The 20725-nt window shown below is 35.7% G+C and overlaps 1 protein-coding gene across 3 annotated transcripts in view; it reads left to right on the forward strand.

Moving 5' to 3' along the window:
* The window catches only part of LOC131030844 (uncharacterized), a 143819-nt gene extending 130448 nt beyond the window's left edge, over positions 1–13371 (forward strand). For all 3 annotated transcript variants that reach the window (XM_057961773.2, XM_057961772.2, XM_057961774.2), the window contains one exon: positions 12090–13371. In XM_057961773.2, the coding sequence (XP_057817756.2) occupies positions 12090–13025 (936 nt within the window). In that variant the 3' untranslated portion in view covers positions 13026–13371. The remainder of the gene's footprint in view (positions 1–12089) is intronic.
* Positions 13372–20725: the final 7354 nt, after the last annotated feature.

The raw sequence follows: 20725 nt of genomic DNA on the forward strand, positions 1-20725 counted from the left end.
TTGGAGAAAAAGTCACATAACACCCTAAGCCAACCACATTAGCCTACAAGAACTAGCTGAATAGGCTTACGGTCACTAAGTTGTTAGTGCTTAGGAAGGGGATATTACAATCCAGGAGTCCTTCTAGAAGTACTAGGTCTCATGTGATCTTATCTTATCTTGTCATTTACTTTTTGTGTCTCATGTCATATGATTAAAACACTGATTACAATCTAATATTATCTTTTCACTTTGCCTATGTAAGCAAGGGATCTATGTACATTTGATCAATATATCTCAAATCAATCCATTGTGTGTATAATCAAGCAATATTTGGCTCTTGCTACTCTCTTGTGAAAGGTATATTTTGGTCACTAAGTTGTTAGTGCTTAGGAAGGGGATATTACAATCTAGGAATCCTTCTAGAAGTATTAGGTCTCATGTGATCTTATCTTATCTTGTCATTTACTTTTTGTGTCTCATGTCATATGATTAAAACACTGATTACAATCTTGTCTAATATTATCTTTTCACTTTGCCTATGTAAGCAAGGGATCTATGTACATTTGATCAATATATCTCAAATCAATCCAATGTGTGTATAATCAAGCAATATTTGGGTCTTGCTACTCTCTTGTGAAAGGTATATTTTGGTTTTGCAGGTGATCTTGGGAGCATGAGTCTCTTGGTGACTCTTAACATGGTATCAGAGCTTCAAATTTGCAAACCCCTTTTCAAATCTAGGAGATAATATGGTAGAAGCAACTTTTGCTGGGTGCACCTTGGGGTAAAATAGACCTCACCATTGAGTCAAGAAGGCCCAAAAGCCTCGATTTTCATAAATGACACTTGATATTTTGGAGTAGAAATTTTTGGGCATTTTTGGCTTAAGTTTAAAGATTATGTAGGAAACTGGCCATATAAGTGTACTGAATTTGTACAGTCGTAGGAATCCGTACACAGCTGTATCATCATAGGTGTCAACTAGTAGTTGGCAGAATTTGGGTAGAATATTCGTTGAATAAATTGACATATTCTTTGTGGGCTTGCATTTTGGCATCAGTCTATATAATAGGATACAACTCGATAATTATAAATTTCTGTTTTTTAATATTGAATTTCTTTGATAAATAAATCAATGTAGTGTTTAAACATGTCATAGCGGGGGTTCCTACCATAGTAGAAGGCTAAGTTCAGGCCCCACCTAGGTGGATGGCGAGGCTTACTGCCTGACCTTCACTAGCTTTCTTCCTAGGTGGTAATGGCATTATTTCAAAACCTAAAGCACAACTAGAGGTCATATGGGGCAACCAACATCTAGTCCCTAGGGGCCTAAATTCACCCCTAAAGCCCTAATATGATTTTTGTTTTCAAATTGCTGTAACTTTCCATTATAACATCAATTCTAAAAACAAGATTTTGTTGGAAAGTTGCTCTCGATCACTTTGTAGTGTTGCAGGCCATTTTGCTAGATTTTGTTGTAGGAGTATTTTATCGTTGATTGAAGTCAAATCTTCTTTTTTGGCCTCCTAGTTCATAATGCTTAGCTCATCAGGCAAATCATTCTATCAAAATCAGCATTCATTCAATCATAAATCAAACCAACATTCATTATATCATCACTCATCAATCATCTAATCAACAACCACTTAGTCATCACTCTCCAATATGTCAAATTATATTCATTGAATCAATCGATCTTACAAATATCAATAGATCAAGTGGAGATCTGATATAAGTGAATAATATTCAGGCATACAACCACTGTGCATTATACAGTAATTGATCATGTATATGGTCTGTCCTATAATCAAATATATGTGAAGTTGGTGGAAATAAGCTAGGGAGATGCAATTTATTGGTTCCCCCAAGCTAAGTAGGCCACCCCAAGGGGTGGAATTGTGTTAGTGGGACGTTCCTGCCGCTTGTGGGTCTAGGGGCGAGTTGTCTTAGTGGGATGCTGCATGCTCTTGGGCTTAGTTGGTCTGAGTAGTTCACTGATGCCCTTTCAAAGTTTTCCTATCAAACTAAACTATGATCGGTTATGGGGTAGTTAGCTAATAATAATGTTTATCATTCCATATGATGCATTTGTTCACTATCCATGTATGTATGTATTCATTGATTCTTAATCTAATTAATGATTAGATGAAGTTACTTTAGTATGCTATTGTTAAAAGATAAATTATATTGTTGGAATTGTCAATTTGGGGACATTACAATTGGTATCAAAGCATTAATCCTGTCAAACTGCAAGACAAACCTACTTAACCCCCATACAATTAGGGTTAACTATTCAACCCCTTAAGTGAATCAAAGAATAAAATCAAATAGGCCAACATTGCACTTCTATATGTGTGTGCCTTTCAAATGTGTGCTTCATGCCTTATGCATACACTATATGCCTTATGTGTATTTATGTTTATTACATCATGCATTGCGTAGATGCTTCATGCCTTACATGTACACTTCATGCCATGCATGTATTTATGTGTATGCCTTACATGTATTTATGCTTCATGCCTTACATGTATTACTTCATGCCTTACATGTCATATGTAGAAGCTTCATGCCTTACATGTCCTACATAGATGCTTCATGCCATGCCTTAACGTGTATTTATGTCTATACTTCATGTGTATTTATGGATATGTTTCGTATCTTATGCGTATTTATATGTTTGTTTCATGTCTGATGTGTTTTCAGCATGTTTACTCCATGTGTGTTTTATATATGCTTTGTGCTTCATGTATTTATGTGTTTGCCCCATGTCTGTCATGTTTTTAGCATGATTACTTCATGTGTATGTACCTTCCGATTTATGTCTTGAATATGCTTCGCATCATGTTTGATGTGTGTTTTCAGCAAGTTTATTCCATGTGTGTTTCCAAAGCCATCTCATATTGGGAATCATCTTGATTCTTGAACACTCCATGACCATTGCTTGAGGACAAACAATCTTGGGCGTGGCAGACTGTAATGTCCCCATTTTGAAATAGGATTTAATAATAAATACTAATAATAAAATTAAGATATAAAAGAATAAAATTAAAATAATTAAAATCTAGTTAAGTTTGAATGGTCAAAAGGCATGAAATGAAAAGTCGTGACTCCCTCAAACAAGAGGTATAAAAGGGACAAGAGAACTTCATTTGAAAGGGGATTGTTAATCAAGAATGAGAAGTGCAGATCTGATTTGAATAATAAGACAGCAATGAGGAGACATGACCCTTTAAAGGGATGTCTCTTTCCAAAGAGATGTGTCTCCTCAATGAGATATGAAGGTATAAAAAGACTCGAGAGTAAATAATTAATATGAAGTGGAGGGAGTAGGAATTCTGATTCTGAGTTTAATATAGAAAAGTGCAGGCATTGATCAAGGCCTTGATCAAGGAATGGAATGGAGGGAGGAAGAAAGAATGGAGCATAGGGAGTAAGGAAGGATTAATGGAAGAAGAAAGGAATGAGCAGAAAATAAGGAATTGACTTTCCAAGAACATGAATGATGAAAGGTTGCCACCCTTTGAAAGGGTGGTAACTAAGTTGCTGAATCGTGGGATTTTTCGGGCGGTTCCAGGTACAAAATGTACCAGAATCGGATTCTGAAATGAATCTCCCGTGGGTATGTCTGGGGTTCGTGTTTTTAGATTTAAAAATGTTTCTGAAATGTATAGTGATTCTAGTTTGATCTTTTTGATATTCTTAAGACCCACACTGCTGATTAGTAAACTCAAAACTTATCTATCATGAGATTCTAGTTTGATCTTTCTGATATTGAAAACTGAACTTAAATTAGTATGTTATGTTTCGAAATTTGAAATTTGTAATGGTTTTGTTTAGCATATGTATTGGTATATGGCATTCTAAACTTAATTCTATTTTTTAGCTAAACACACACACACACAAAGATATATGTATATATATATATACACACACACACACATATATATATGTATATATGTATATACACACACACATGTATGCATACACACACACACATTTGTATGAACATACTATGTACCCAACTCCCAATTTTTTTTTTTGCCGTACCAGCATTTTGTACCCATGTATCTGTTCCTATTCCAGTACTTGATTCGGCAACTTAGGGTGGTAATTATGAAAGGTTGCGACTTGTTGATGTGTTTTTATGCACCTCGAACATATAATAGAATACCGAGTATTTTATCCTCTCTTGAACAAAGAAACCTCATATGCTATACAACATAATCAAATGAGATGACTACAAGGTTTACAATGCGAACAATGCAACTTAATGCTCGGGATAGACTTAGTGTTATGATGTGATATTGCTGGAATCACAAGGGGACTTACGTTTACGGACTTAGTGTTATACTAGCAATGATTCTTAGATTTCCGAAGGAAATTGAAGATTGTGATAAAGCCTTCTCCTTATGTCGATTCTTCTTCATGTTGAGTTGTTGAGTCCTCTCACTTCTTCATGTTGAGTTGTTGAGTCCTCTCACTTGATTCCTTGTCTTGCACATGTTGAATTCCTTGATGTCATGATGTCTCTCTCCTTCATGAAGGTGAAAGGGGTATATGTTGACTTCCTCTTAACCTTGAATGCACTGAGCCCCTTCACGATGTTGATTGAAATAGTCCTCAGACTTGTAAATTTTGTTCTTTATGTCGATAAGTCTGTCTTCGCGCTCCATATTCCCTCTTCTAATGTCAAACCTAAAAAGAAAATATTTAGGAATCAATAGTAATAAAATATATTTCAACATTTAGCATTACAATTATCAAACTTTCAGAACCCTTCCTAATGGTAACTCCACAGGCCAGATTCCACCCTTCCAGATTTGATTTCCTTTACTTATCTTCTGATTTTGATCAAGTCAATCCTTTAGACCAAAGTTTTAAAACTCGGACTCACCATAGACTCGGCAAACCAAAACATTGGACTCGTGAAAGACTCGCAAAAGACTCGGCAAAAAAAAACCCGTAGTTTTACAAAAAAACATAAAGAAATTAATGCATTTAGAGAACATAAGAGCCATAATTGAAACATTACACATGTCATATGATCTCCAAACACTCAATATTTGAAATTTCATCATTCGTAGTACATACTCATAGTTTCAAACTTTAAAATGTATAATAGAAGCATAAGTTTATAAATGTATACAAAATTACATATAATGATAGGTCTAGATCTTGGGGGAGAGAAGAGAGGCTGAGATAGAGAGTGGTAGAGAGAGGGGATAGAGGAAGAGTGATAGGGAGATAGATAGGTCTAAAATTCGAGGCAGATAAAGTGAGTGAGATAGAGAGGGCGAGAGAATTCTAATAGGAGCCTACTGATTACTGAAATTTGACAAGTCTGAAAATTTAAAAGATCTTCTAAAACCTAAAATTTGCATTACAATTCCTAGAGATCTGAAACCACTCTCAAACATCTCAAACATCCTGCCAATATATACATGAAATATAACTTAAAGTATAATATGCAAAAATTAACCCGAGTTTCTGAGACAAGGACGGCAGGGGACGGCGGGACGCTTTTTTGGGACGCAATTTGTTTTGCCAAATTTGGAGACGACGGGGGACGGCAAAGGGGACGGCTATATAAAACATAGGAAAAATTTAAAATATATAGGAAAATTTCAAAATTCTAAATGTTCATATGAAAACATGGATAAAGCATGCATACATACATTATATAATATATTCATATGAAAACAATAAAACATGGATATAGCATGTGTATGATACTATGAAAAGTTGAAAACATTTAAGAATGTAAATTCTGAACATACAACATTGTTAATACTCAATAGACAATATGCAATTATGCATTTATAAATCAAAATTTCAATTCATTCACATTGTCAATATGCATATCAATAGACTTGGAGGTTAAATTTTCCCTACTTCTATCGACACAGTTTCCCCCCATATTTTTCAACGGGGGTTTGGGGGTAGCGCCCCTTGCACGCTCCCTGTCACAATACAGGGCGGGGTCAAGGGGCAGGGCCCCGCGAAGCCAAAAAAACTTATTCTTTAATAAAAGTGTTGGTTGTTATTTTTCTATTGACTCGCCGAGTTTGGCGATTTTCTAATGTCTGTGTCAAAATGCCCAAAGGCTACACTGCTGCCATATAGTTTCATTGTCAAAATTATGAATTAAATTAATAAATTTAAAATTTAATTATTGTTATCTTTTAATTTTTTTTATTTTTAATAACAATTTGAATTAATAAGGGGCCTATATTAGAAAATTTAAATAAAAAATTGAAAATACAACTATTTAAATTTTTTTAATATTTTTTAAGGGCCTTAGATATGGGGGACGTCTGGCCATCCCTAGGACGGATTGGGGACCTCCCAGCCGTCCCCAGCCGTCCCCAGGACGTACGAACATTCCCCAGAGCTAGGGCAGGCATCCCTCCGTTTCGGGGACGTCCCCTCAAAATACAGGGCAATTTGGGGACGGGGGAAAACGTCCCCTGGCCGTCCCCAAGTCCCCGAAACGTCCTCGGGACGGGGACGGGGGTTTTCAGGTCAGGGACGCATCCTCGGGTAACTCTGATAATATGTCTTTTTCTTTTCTTATACTTAAATGTTATATTTCATGTATATATTCTGATGAAGGGAATGAGACTGACTTGAAAAAAAAGATTTAGATAATTTTTTGACTTGTTTTCTGGGTTGCATGAGTCTAGTCAAAAGACTCGCGAGTCCAAGTGAAAGACTCGCATTGACTCACGAGTCTTTCAAAAAGACTCGCTAGGACTTGCCTTGCGAGTCCATGGCGAGTCAACTCGTGGTGCCACTGGACTTGCGAGTCCACGAGTCTTAAAACTATGCTTTAGACCCTGGTACGTTCACTCTATGTTCAATCAGAAATCTGCCTTATAGGTTGATGAAATTCCATCTCTAGAACTGCAAATAACCTTGTTTCAGATCTGCAAGTCAAACTTTATCTCTGCTCCCTATTTGTGTTGCCTTGCAGATGAAATTTTCTTAGAGTTGAACTGAAATGATGTTGCAACCCACCCCTTTATAAGCGCTTGAAGCTTAATATCAAAAGGCCGATTGCCAAGGAGTCGAATTACATCATCAAGCTGGCAATCGTGATGAAAGACATATCGGGCACTTCATGTATCTGTTTTAATGAACCAGTCAAAGAATATATAAAGAACAATTGATACACAGAGCAATCCTAAGAACAACGACTATCTTCCAGGAGCTGCTTAAGGTGGACGACCATATTGATATCATTGATGCTGCGATTTGAATACTTTTTGGTAATTGTTTCTTTGTCACGGGTTAGAGAATAGCAACCATCAATCATTATCGTGGGAGAAACATTCATGAACAAGGATCAATATATATATGGGTCGAAGAAGCTAGATACACAGCAATACGATATACAGCAATACGAATTGAGTATTGAAGGCAAAGACTTTAATAAAGGAAGCAACTGCAAGCTTGTATTAGCGGTCAAGATAGAGATGACATTATACAAGGCTTATTATTATTTCCCTAAATCCAGCGACTAAGAAAAGACATAGTTGTTATATCAAATGGTGCGCTTTATCAAGAGACACTACCTCTCACAAAGAGATATGTCTCATTGATAAGAAGATATAAATTAAGGATTGAAGGGGAATATCAAGGCAAGTACTTTTATTGCGACTTCATATCCATTTATAGAGCGCTCCAGTTGTGCAGCAGTCTTATTGTGCATAGGGTAGATCAGGCCAGCATTTGTATAGGCCAGAAGGTCTTATCAGACCCCAAACAAGTTCATTGTTGCATAGAAGTAAAGCCATACCAGCTAATGTTGATTGACCAATAAGTAGTATATCGCAATTTCACAAGACACATAAGCAATTGGGTTGATCAAAGGGAGCCCTTTGCATCTTTATATAGCACTATTGGGAGCAGCATTACTCTTGATCAGATAAGGATCAGTATGTTTCAGAGATACCATTCTCATATTTTTTAGTCTATATTAGATTGATATACAGCTATCGATGTAATCTCTTAACATTGCATAGTCTAAAATTCTTTTAAGAGAAGTGAATCCTTATACATCAAACTCATTGAACAAAGAAACCAATCATCAGTATACAAGTCAGTGGTCATTATAATTCTGGCATAAATTTAGCTAATTCGCTTATGTTGGCAAAGGTTAATGGAAAGGAAACCCTTGCACTTGAATTATAATTTAATTGTCCCTATTTCCTAAGGGTGGGGACATTACACCTTCACCCATAGCCGACCTTACAATTCCCTAAATCACTTCATTTAATAAACATGACAAGTGGCAGGTTGGACTTTGTAAAGATTTTGCAATTTTGTAAGGGTGGACTTATATCAAGTTTTACATTATTCAACCCTCAATGTCAGACTTTGTTTCTGTTTTACATTACTCCATGGCGGACTTGTGTGTAGTTTTGCACTCTTGTCAATTTTATGTCTGACTTTATGTGAGTTTTGCAATATATCCTACCAATATAGAGGAGTTTACGGAAGTTCCAAACTTTCATTTACCCGTGGCTGACTTGGATTACATTTACCCTCTTGATGTGCAAGGGCGGAGTTTCAAAGAGTTCCGCATATTTACCTGATCGGAGTTTGTTGCAATTCTGCATTATCGCTGATCGGAGTTTGAAGCAGTTCTTCATTAATGCTGATCAGAGTTTGTAAGACTTTTACAATGTGATGTCGGACTTTAGTCCAATTTGACACTTTTTCTCCTTTCCTTGTTGGAGTTTTTGAAAGTCCTACATTTTGCCAAATGAAGACGGACTTTTGACAAGTTCTGCAATCTTCTCCAAGATTGGCATTTACTTCAAGGCATTTCAACATCCTTCCTTTGGCTGGCAGAGTTTCAAGAGGTTTTACAATTCTCATGATCGGAGTTTATCAAAATTCCACAATTTGCATGGTCCAAGTTCTTTGAAATTCAACAATTTGATGTCAGACTTCCATTCAGTTTGACATTCTTTATCATATGCCTTGATCGGAGTTTAGGAGATTTCCCCACTTTTTAATGAAAGACTCCCCTAAGAACATTGAAGTTTTGTAATTCGATCAACATCCACCTCACTTTGCCTTAGTGAAAAAATTCTTAGGTTGCTCAATCCCCTAGACATAAATACAATATTCAAAACTTGACACTTTCAACAAGACCTTGCATTTTGACAATCTCAATGTTGCACTTGACAATTTTTTAGTGTTCATCATTGTAAAGCGAGATGCAGTTCCTGACTGACTCAAGTAAATTTTCCATTCCGAATTTGAACTTGCATTTTCAACAATTTGTCTTGACATCATTTTTTGCAACTTCTTTTGCATCTTTGACAACCTTGATAATATTGACAACTTTTGACAATATCAACAAGTTCTACAACATCGAGCAGCTTTTATCAAACAACACCATTTGACTCAATCATACCCTAAGGACAAACCTTGCACTCCTAAGTCCTAAGACTCACTACACCTCAGACTAACCAAACCAAACCCTCTAATACGCAAAGGCTAAAGACTCGAACTATTGCCAATCTAAAGACAACTAAGCAAAACAACTACCCAAAAAGAAAAATGTGGGGTCCCCATTTGTAATGAGGTGATATGTGAAAACGTCACAACATGACCCTTGCAAAGGGAAGGCATGATGAAGATATGTGAATCTCCCTTTGGATGTTATAAAGGGCAGAAGGTTTCATTTGAGGAGGGGATGGAAGGAAGATCAATTTGGAGAATAATTTATTATTCTTGAAGGCAACAATGAAAAGTGGTGACTCAATTCTTATGAAAGGTGGTGACTCTTTCACCATTATGGTACAAAGGAGAATTCATTCCAAGCATTGAAGGATCACTCAACCATCAATCATCACTCATGAATCCACAAAAGAAATCATTCTATCAAATTCAGCATTCATTTAATCATATATCAAACCAGCATTCATTACATCATCACTCATCAATCATCTAATCAACAATCACTTAGTCATCACTCACCAATACCTCAAATCATCCAATCAAAAGAATTCATTGAATCAATCAATCAGTCATACAAATATAAATCGATCAAGTGGAGATCTGATATAAGTGAATAACATTCAGGCATATAGCCATTTTGCATTATACATGTAATTGATCATATATATACTCTATCCCACAATCAATTAAATGTGAAGTTGGTGGAAATAAGCTTGGGAGATGCAGTTTACTGGTTCCCCCAAGCTAAGTAGGCCATCCCAAGGGATGGAATTGTCTCTAATGGGATGTCGTTGCTGTTGATTTTGTAACTAGGTTAGAAAATAAATAGGATTCGGATTGCCTTCAGGCATCATCCGAATCCTGATGGGGCAGGGCTCTATCTATTGTATTTATGTGTAAAACAAATAAGGCTAGCCCCATTATATCCTCCACGCCAAACATAAAAGAAACTCATGCTTCATTATAGGGCCGACCCTATATTAAAATGTACTAAGTTAAGCCTACACTCCAAACGTGTGGACCTATCCACATCATTGTTATATGCAAAATGGTTTTAGCGCCCAAGGATAAATGGGCCGACCTAGAGATAAGTAAAAAGATGAACCTCATATATATTTCAGCTACTTGCAAGGTTTAAAGGCATATACACATTCAGCGAATATTATCTCTGTTATCAAGCAGCGAACTACCTTCAGTGATCAGCGAATTTCATCTAGAAGACAGCAAACATATCTAGTGAGCAGCGAACATATCTAGAAGACAGCGAACATCATCAATACACAGCAAACCCTATTGGTATTGCAGTGGTAGTATAGCGAACTTGCTCAGGAGCACAGTGATCACCTTTGGAGGTCTGCAAATTCCATTTAAGGGACATCAAACTTCATTCTTGTGACTGTAACATCGGCAGATAAGCTCTCTATTACAGTGTGCCCTAGGTTAGAATTATTACTGTGATTAGTTTAGCTTCAAGTGTGAAGCTCATTGTAAATTCAATTGGTTATTGCCTAATCAGATCTGAGGATCTGTTGTTGCTGGGTTTTTCCTCCTAGAGGGAGGTTTTCCCAGGTTACTTGTGTCTTTGTGTTCATTTTGCTTATCTCTATCTATTAGCAAACAATCTAATTAGGAGCTAATTCTGATTTCTGGGTTCTTATATTAATCTGAAAGGCTAATTTCAACAGTTGCCCCTTGTTGGCCGAGGGGCGAGTTTTCTTAGTGAGACGCTGTGTGCTCTTGGGCTTAGTTGGGCTGAGCAGTTCACTGGTGCCCTTTCGAGGGTTTCCTATCTAACTAAACTATGATTGGTTATGGGGTAGTTAGCTATTAAAAATGTTTATCATTCCATATGATGTATTTGTTCATTACTCCATGTATGTATTCATTGATTGTTAAGTCTATTAATAATTAGATGAAGTTACTTTAGTATGTTATTGTTAAAAGATAAATCACATTGTTGGAATTGTCAATATGGGCAAAAACAGGTCTATCCCAATTTGGGGACATTACAGTTTGATAGTGGAGGTTTGTTATTTATATTGAAGGAAAAATTTGCTCTAATGGAGTTTTCTATACATAAACCTTAATGTATCATCTCTTTTTTCGTTGTGGGTCAATAGTTCATAACATGTTTTTTGCTCTTCGGTTGTAGTCATGGCATTTCTATTGGTGAATTAAATTTTAAGTATAGTTACTGGTCTCTCAAGGAATGTGTCGAAACTTCAGCAGAACATCCTTCAGCATTTAATGTGCATCTCGAACTTCTTTTTAATCTGGTAGTGGGCTTTGGCTTCAATGAGAATATTCTAAAGCTTTGTGTTGGTCAACATTCCGTTAGAACAAAAATTCAACTAATGAGAGTTTTTTTATTATCATTTTTGCACTTTTAATGAGCTGGGATTTTCCAGTCTGCCACTCATATGTATAGATTTTCAATGGACATTGAAACTTGCGCTTTTTAATATTTTGTGTGGATGTAAAACATAGTTATTAAAAATCAGAGTTGATGCTTTGAAATTCATGCTTTTTGTGTGGATATATTATGCACTAATAAGAACTTAGAATTGATTGAACTTAGTTTTATTGTGTTTTTGAGTGAACTAACCATTCCGTTATAACCATGTTAATGTCAGGTGATGCAGAGTTTACAAGACAGGGATCTTGGTAACTCGAAAACTGAGAATTTGCCTCCAGAAAAGACTAATTCATCTCACCATAATTTACAGCCTTCGATAATAGAAACTCCGGTGGATACAGTTATTCGGTCATCCCCAGAATTTTGCATGGTTAACACACGAAAAAGATGGAGAAAAAGATTAAAATGGACACTTGACTCTGATGAGAAAATGCAAGAATCCACCAGTTCAGATATGGTACTTGATACCCAGGGGCAAAAGATGCAAATTCTTGATCAATGTGGTGGATTTTCAGGCAACAGAAATTCAGAATTGGTTAGCTTACATCACACAGTAGATTTTACAAGGGCATCAAAGGAAGTGTTGGAACATCACAGATCAACTGCTTGTGAAAAAGATGTCCCGAAGCAGAATTGCGAGTCACCCATACCAAACGAAGTAGATGCAATGGCATCTTGTCTTCATAAACACTCTCATTGCATTGACCATCAAGTGAGTTCTAGTTTTCTTGATGATAACACCGTAAACCGTACCACAACGGGACAAAATACTATGGATCCTTCATCACACTCTACAAATAGTATAGATTTGCAAACAAAAGTTTCTTCGCCTGGTAAAGGTGCTTCTTCAAGATTACAAAAGAAGATAGATGTGGCCTCCATATTATCACATCCTTGGATTCAACGCTGGCGACCCTCATGTCCGATTGCATCATCCCTGTGGGAGATGCATCATAGTTCATTAGTTAACAAGGAAATCAATCATGGAAGTCTTCCACAACTATTTGGACCAATGAAAATGATGCCAAGTGCTGCTGCAATGGCAATTGTCGGGATTGCTGCACGACAGTTTCAACCATGTCAGCTGCAAAAGAAGGGTTCCTTTTCAGTTTGGACTGCTGTAGGATTTGCCATGAATGGAACTGTAGAATAACAATAAAATAAAGATAGTTCATATAATCTTAAATGTCTAGATTCCCAGATGACTAGAATTTTGAATTCACTTGTTTCTTTTTTATTTGAAGGTTTTGCTTTGGATTATTTTGGTTACGTTGTACACATATTATCTTGCATTCAAGTTAGCTTGTTAGTGCATGTGGCTGGGTCTGATGGAGTGACAGAGCCAGGGGCAACGGATGTTAATAATGTCGTTGAAATCAAATGATGCTTGGATCTAAAGCCAATTTTATGTACTGTGCTGATATTTGGAAGTTTATGGTTCCAGTTTGAAACTAAATGTTCGGAATGAGATTTGGGTGGTGATTCTACTATTTTTTTAAGACATCGTATATTATTTGATGTTCACACCAATCCTTCATAGTCTTGTTTGAATTATTTGTTTGCAGGTTTCTATTTCCAGGCAGATACATTATCTCTTCGTTCTGCTTGACATGCTTTCATCATCATTATTTGAATTCAGGAATTAGGGTCATTAGTTCCTTTCTAATTTAGGATGCACATGCTCTTTGATTTAATTGTCATATTCAATATTAGTTGGCATGGCTGGAGGTCTCGTGAGTGAGAGGAGGCAGCGTATTCCTGTTATCAAGCAACTCATTTAAGAGGTAATAAACAAGCGGTGTAGTTTTTATATGCTGTGCATGTGTATCAGTATGTCATCTGAATTTTTGGAGTATCCATTTTTCAAAATTAAGCCCAGACTTAATGAAATTTGACTGACTTTTCAGAACCTGTTATACTTTAATAAGAGGTTCATTTTAGATAGATGGTTTAAAATTCATCTACTTGGCGGGTACCTGTGGGTCATTATGTCATATATACAAAATCTTGTTGCCCAAATGTATTTTCTGTAAGGAATTCTTTTATCTGCATATTTTAACCCTTTGGTCGTTTTGTGGATTCTATAAACATTTCTTAGGAGCTGCCAAACATTTTTTGGTTATGCAGTTTATATATTGTAGGTGCTGTAAAAAAGTTTTTTTATATATTTATTTGACTTAATATTTGCTTTTAGATCTGGATTTTATATATTATGCTCTCAGCTGAGTCCTGATTGCCTTATTGTTCATGCTTTTGCATTGACCTATTATCTCTCAGCTAGCAGTTTAATTGCACATTCAAAGTTTTGTCGCTTCTCACTGTAGGCAGTTTCTAGTTTGCTTTTCTGGGTCTAGTTTTATTTTAGACGAAAGGCAGCTCTCTCACGCACAAAATGAATTCTAAAATCTTGCAGGCTTAAATCATCTTGCAAGTTTGCTTGTTTCTGGGGTCTAGCTTGTAGATTGTTTTTCCGTTGTTTAGTTTTATTTGACACCGAGACAGCTCAACGATCTCTCACCTACTCTCGCTAAATGGCCGTTTATGATTGGGAGATAATTTGAAAACCGAGTTTGCTTGAAAATCCATCTTTCATCGGCCACTCCCTCCCACTTCTCTTCCATACCCTTGGGCGTCTTTAAAATACAAATTGTATTAACAACACAAGATCTCTCTCGGTATCTTTTACATCTGGACTTTGCTCTACGTTGCCATGGATAAAAATTGTATGGATGCTTGCCTTGACCATTGTTACTAATAGATACTATGATAACTTGTAATGTGTTTATCACCTAAGAATTCTTTATATGCAACTATGATAACTTGTAATGTGTTTATCACCTAAGAATTCTTTATATGCAACTATGTGTTGAGGGAAAAATAATGTATTGTTCTCTCTCTCAAACCCAAAAAATAAACAGAAAGAAAAAATTAAAAAACACTGGTACAGCTACTTGGTCATGAAACTTGATCAAGACACCTTGTTGTGTTTGTGATGAAGATGCCATATTATGGTCCAACCAGTGATCAATACTTGATCAGTCCATCTTGCATGGTCCAACTATTGAGATGCATCTCTCTCCCCTCTCTCCCTCTCTCTCTCTCTCTCTATATATATATATCACAATGGTTACATTGGTAGAGCTACGTGGTCTTGTAATCAAGACTTGATGAGTCCATCTTGCATGGTCCAACTATTGAGATGCATCTCTCTCTCTCTCTCTCTCTCTCTCTCTCTCTCTCTCTCTCTATATATATATATATATATATATATATATATATATATATATATATATATCACAATGGTTAAATTGGTAGAGCTACGTGGTCTTGTAAATTGATGAAGGCATCTTGTTATGGTCCAGCAATCGAGATGTATTATGGTCTAGTACTTGAGAAGGTTAAAATTGGTAGAGCTACTTGGTCATGTAACTTGATCAGGCACCTTGTTATGGTCCAACAATCAAGACGTATTATGGTCTAATAGTTGAGACCTTTGACTAAGACAAGATGAGAATATTTGGGCAATTCTAATAAAAATGCATTATGTGCTACTTTCTTAATGATCTAAAATGGATCATACAATAGGGATTTCAAATTTCAAGCTACCTCTCTTTACCCAAGTACACTTAGACCATGTTGCCAACATAAAGTGATGGTCATTTCGGTGTTGATCATGACATTCCTTGTACCAAAGTTTATACTTTCAATCTCTTTTAGATCTAAAGGTGTATTTGCCTCGCCCTCTCCATGAACTTGTGAGCCTTATCAACCTCAACTTATCAACTTCAATACTTTTTAGGCCATTATTTGGTTGTCCAAAGCATTGCCAAGTGGGCTTGAGGTACTAAACTGAAACATGTGTAATTGAAAAGACTCATTGGAGAATGAGCCAAGTGGGCTTGATGGCACTAAACTGAAACATGTGTAATTGAAAAGACTCATTGGAGATTGAATGACCTTGTTATGTGTTGTATGTATACTAAATTTTCATTGAATACCTTAGATTGTAACCATCTAGTAGTTATACCAAAGTTCTCTTCAAGACTTTTTAATTGTCCATTTGTTTGTTGGGGGCATCTGTTGGATGTGCACTCTAAAATAGTAAAATATATTCATACATAATTAAAAAATAACTAAATGGCACCACTCCTTTTTACTATTTTTTTACAAGCAACAAAAGCATTTATCTTACTAAATGATTAACAATCACAAAATAAGGTCATCAACCCTTTTATTCTTAGGTCGAGCTAAAATAAAGCCCATGGATATTGTTTCTCAAGGCTTTTTAGGTATTCGAGTTGTTAGTAGAGCAATATCCACCACAAAGAGATTGTTGTAGTTACCAAGCCAAAAAAAACAACATGAAGAGACATTACTTAAATTTGGATATGAGTAAAGGTGTCGCAAATATGAAACAAGTGATGATAAGAGACTAGTAAAAGTAGAGAGAGGAAGGTAGAGAAAAGAAAGAAGAAAAGAGAAAAAATAAACATTTGTAATAGATAAGCTATAGAACATACATAAACATGAATGTAAGAAAGGAAAACAAGTGATACAATACCATTTAAATATATTTGTAGTGTTATGCACTATAATCCTTTTACAATTTCACACTCCACTTTGGGCCCTTGCTTTAGTGCGACTCCTTGTGGGATATTTTAGACCTATGTTTGACCTTATCACATCCATGTCATATGATAATGAGGTGACTTGATCCTATGTCTTGGGTTTATGCACTTTACAAACACCTTTAGTTTGCCCTTTTCTAGGTGGGAAATGGGCCCAAATTTGAACATGTCAAAGTGTCAACTCTCATCATTTGTGATCCAATCTTGATATTTTGATATGATCATTGGGAGTTGGCCTAAATGTGAAAATAGTAGAGTTATTTTGTGTGTGTGTAAATTTCTTATGTTTAATTTAGAACATTTAATTATTTCCTTTTAAGAATATGTTGGTAGCTGCAACTATTTACTTGATAACCTACTCATTTGCTGGTCATGAGAGAATTCAAACCTATCTACGACAAAAGAAAAAAAAAGAAAATGAACTTTTTTCATTTAGACAGTTATTCAATTCTAATTCAGGGGTTAATATGTTTGACTGATGTTTGACCGATTGTGAGGGTTACAAAGTCAACTTTTGAGAACATACAAATCATAACATTCCTAGTATTATCAACTTGTAATAATACCCTCAATACATGATTTACCAACAGTTTTGCTTGGAGAAAACCTTCCACCCAAACAGTTATGTTTTACTTGGAGCAATTTTAATATTTTGCTTGAAAAGATGCAAAAACACACACCATGAAAGTAAACAGATGAAACCAATAAAACTTGTTTATTAATTGCAAAGGCTTGTACAGTGAAAATGGATACATCTGAGATAAACACTAGATTATATATTCATTCTATTAAAAACCTTGGCATACAATATATCATATAACAGTAAAAACTGTTTTGCTATGACACTTAAGAAAAATTAATATACTTGACTATCTAAGACTCAGACTTCAAACAACCCCTTCAAAATGGCTCATGATTTCCTTTTATAAGAGCAAGGGAGCAGCGAGCTTCAGTCCATGTACAAGTGTTACTTTTGTAGGTAACTGTCTGAGGTCACAATATAACAAAAAGGCATATTGAAAGGTTTATAAAAGAAAAAAAGATGTCCTCCTTTGTTGCAGGTGGTAGTTGGGATGTCATTATTGTTGATGATCCTCTAGCTATGTCTGCACATCGATCTAAAATAGATTTGATCTCCTCCGATGAAGTGGTAATTGATTAAATCTATGTCTAATGATGTGGTACTTGAAGTTCTCTTTGTTGACAAATAGAGATGTAAATCAAATCCCTACATTTACTTCATCCCAAAAATCAAAACAAGGATAGTTGCAAAGATGACCAATTGAAATGCAAATCAAATTTTGCAATTATTTTCATTTAAATATGCTCTTTGAGGTTGATATTCTGATTAAAAATTAAAAAAGCCAAGAGTGGCGAGAATTCAATAAGTGGCTTGCAATACTTCTCTTGCTACTGGATGTACTGGATGTATATGACTTCATGTAACCACTTGAATGCAATAATTTGTTGAATGTTGGCCAAATGCTCTTGCTACTTGCTATCCAATGTTTATCTAGTCTCCATGATAAATTTATTAAAATCACGCTCTAATGTAATGACCTTATCCAAGGTGATATTAATATTTTTTAAATCAACTTTATCCCTTGAATCAACAAATGATACAATGACCAATATTAATAAATCAAATTCTGAGCTCCACTCATCATAATCATTTATTTGTTGATTTGCATCTAGACAATTGTCCAATGATGTAAAATTTGAAAAATGTCTGCAAATTTCCAAATTCCTCCACAAGAAGTTTGGTCATCTTCTTTGTTGGCTTCAAGGCTTCTGGAGCATTTGGCTCATATTGAGTAATCTGACATATCGTAGACAATGTAGCCCTCTTATGTGACCATCTATAAAAATTGAGCTTTAACAATGGAAATTTTTTCTCTCTTTGGAAAGGCTAAGCACAATGCTTTATGACTACTTTGAACATTCTCAAGCTTATTGATTATATTTTCCACCACATATTTAGGGATTTCCTCTAAGGAAGCTAGAGTTTTCATCTTCAATTCTACTTGGGTGTCTCTTTGGAAAGGCTAAGCACAATGCTTTATGACTACTTTGAACATTCTCAAGCTTATTGATTATATTTTCCACCACATATTTAGGGATTTCCTCTAAGGAAGCTAGAGTTTTCATCTTCAATTCTACTTGCAATTCACCCTTTGTATTATAAGATATTTGTAGATGGAGGAGTAGGGGAGGATGGTGTATACACTACCATGCTAGAAGGATTTGTACTTGCAATCCACTTTAACCTTGTATTTCCTTGACATTTCTTATTGTTAGCATCATACAATTTAACCATGTCCACCTTGAGCTTATTATTATAATCTTGTAGGTTCTTGGTTGCAACTTGACCGAGCATAGCAGTATGAACTGCTAGTGTTGTCACCTCAAGAGAAAAGGTGTCTGATAATATTTTAACCATTAAAATCCCTCTCATCTTGTGTTGAAGGAGCAATGGCTCACATTGTCACATGGTTTCTATAGGGTTGAAGCTTGATTCTTTTAGTCCTTTCTCTACCTCTATTTAATTTGCAAAAATATGATCTTCTTAACCCTTGATTGCATCCAAGGGCAATGCAAAAGCAAGGGTCCATCATGGGAGGAGGAGAAGGACACCACTTTCTTCTACCATTTTCTTTCCTTTGTCGGGAGTGATTTCAATAGTATCAATATTAACCTCATTCATTGTTGAAGCAACTATCTCATCATGTTTTAAAGGGTTAGTGCCCATTTTATTTGTCTCCAACTTCTCAAAAAATTCTCTTCCCTTTATTTTAAGCCATACTCCTTTAAGCTCGGGATTTTCACAAACACTTCATTAGCTATGAATTGAGCACAAGCCAATGCTCTCACATCACCAAGTTCATTAGGTTTGGCCTGTCTATGCATGTCTATTTTGTTCTTTGGTATTTGAGTGGCATTTGTTTGCCAAATGGTGTTGGCATAAGCTGATTAACCTCTTCTTGTACCGACCTAGTACCTTAGCTTCTTCTTCTCCTACAACCATAGAGTAAGCAACCAAGTGTGGTTTCTCTATTCTTTGTCTCTTGGCTGGCTATTGCTATGGTGAACCTAGAGAAGGACCTTGTACAAATTTTGTGTCGAGCTCAATTATTTTTTACACTAGTTTTCCTTGGTATTTGCACAACTAGAGGTGGCTTATGAACAAGCCTACTCTCAACCGCAGGGGCCTTGCCACTCAACTTTTCAAAATTATCACTAATCATATTGATCCTCTCAATAGGATCAATAATTTGAAAATATACCTTTGTATAATCAGAATTATTTTTATTTCTTTACTCTTCCCCCCTCATGATGATTTCCTACTTTCTTCTTCTTTTATACACTTCTATGGTTCAACTAATCACATCCTCATTGTACTACACCTCATGCCTAAAATCTCACCTTTTTATTTGCATTTGGAATTAGTAGATGAACCATTCAAGATCAAAATTTTTAGTTGTTCCTATTTATAGACTGTATCCCTTTGGGATTGAATATATGGTTTCTAATCCTTCTTAATCTAAAGTGCAAATTGCAAAAACCATGAAATGTGGCAAAATGTTGCCTTCGTTTTCCCTTTGAGGTGCATCCTCTTCACTTCATTCATCTGCCACATATACTCTAAGTATGCTATTATCTAAGGCACACATTTGGGAAAGATGTGTAGTGGAACAAGGAACCCACACAATCTAAAAATAGTATGGTTTGTGTGTAGATACCAATCACCCTAGTTGTGATCAATCTTTAAATCTAATTTTCTTTCATTTGGCCTCAATTATGACAATTTGGGGATACAACTTGTTTATATATGCTTCAGTATGGTCCATGCTTCTTATAACAAAACAATTATGAAATACAACATAATTAGCATTGTTGCAATGCTTATCTCAAATATATGTCCAACATTGGACATGTATTCTATTGTTCTTCCCATCCTCATTGTCATTTGTAAAGCCTTGTCCCATTTACCTCTTCCCTCATACAACAAAAGGTGACACGGTAGTGAATAGAACTCGGAATTAATAGTTTTGTCTTTTTTCTCTATCTTCATTAATCCCTCATGTATCTTATCAGGAAGCCATTGCCATTAAAAGTCATACTAACAACCTCAATCATGATGAAGGGTGGTACATAAACCTAGTTTGACAACCTCTTCTAAACTCTCTCGTTTAAAAACTTTCTCCCGTGCTCTCTTAATGTTCTT

Source organism: Cryptomeria japonica, chromosome 4, assembly GCF_030272615.1.
Source record: "Cryptomeria japonica chromosome 4, Sugi_1.0, whole genome shotgun sequence".
NCBI classification, from domain to species: domain Eukaryota; kingdom Viridiplantae; phylum Streptophyta; class Pinopsida; order Cupressales; family Cupressaceae; genus Cryptomeria; species Cryptomeria japonica.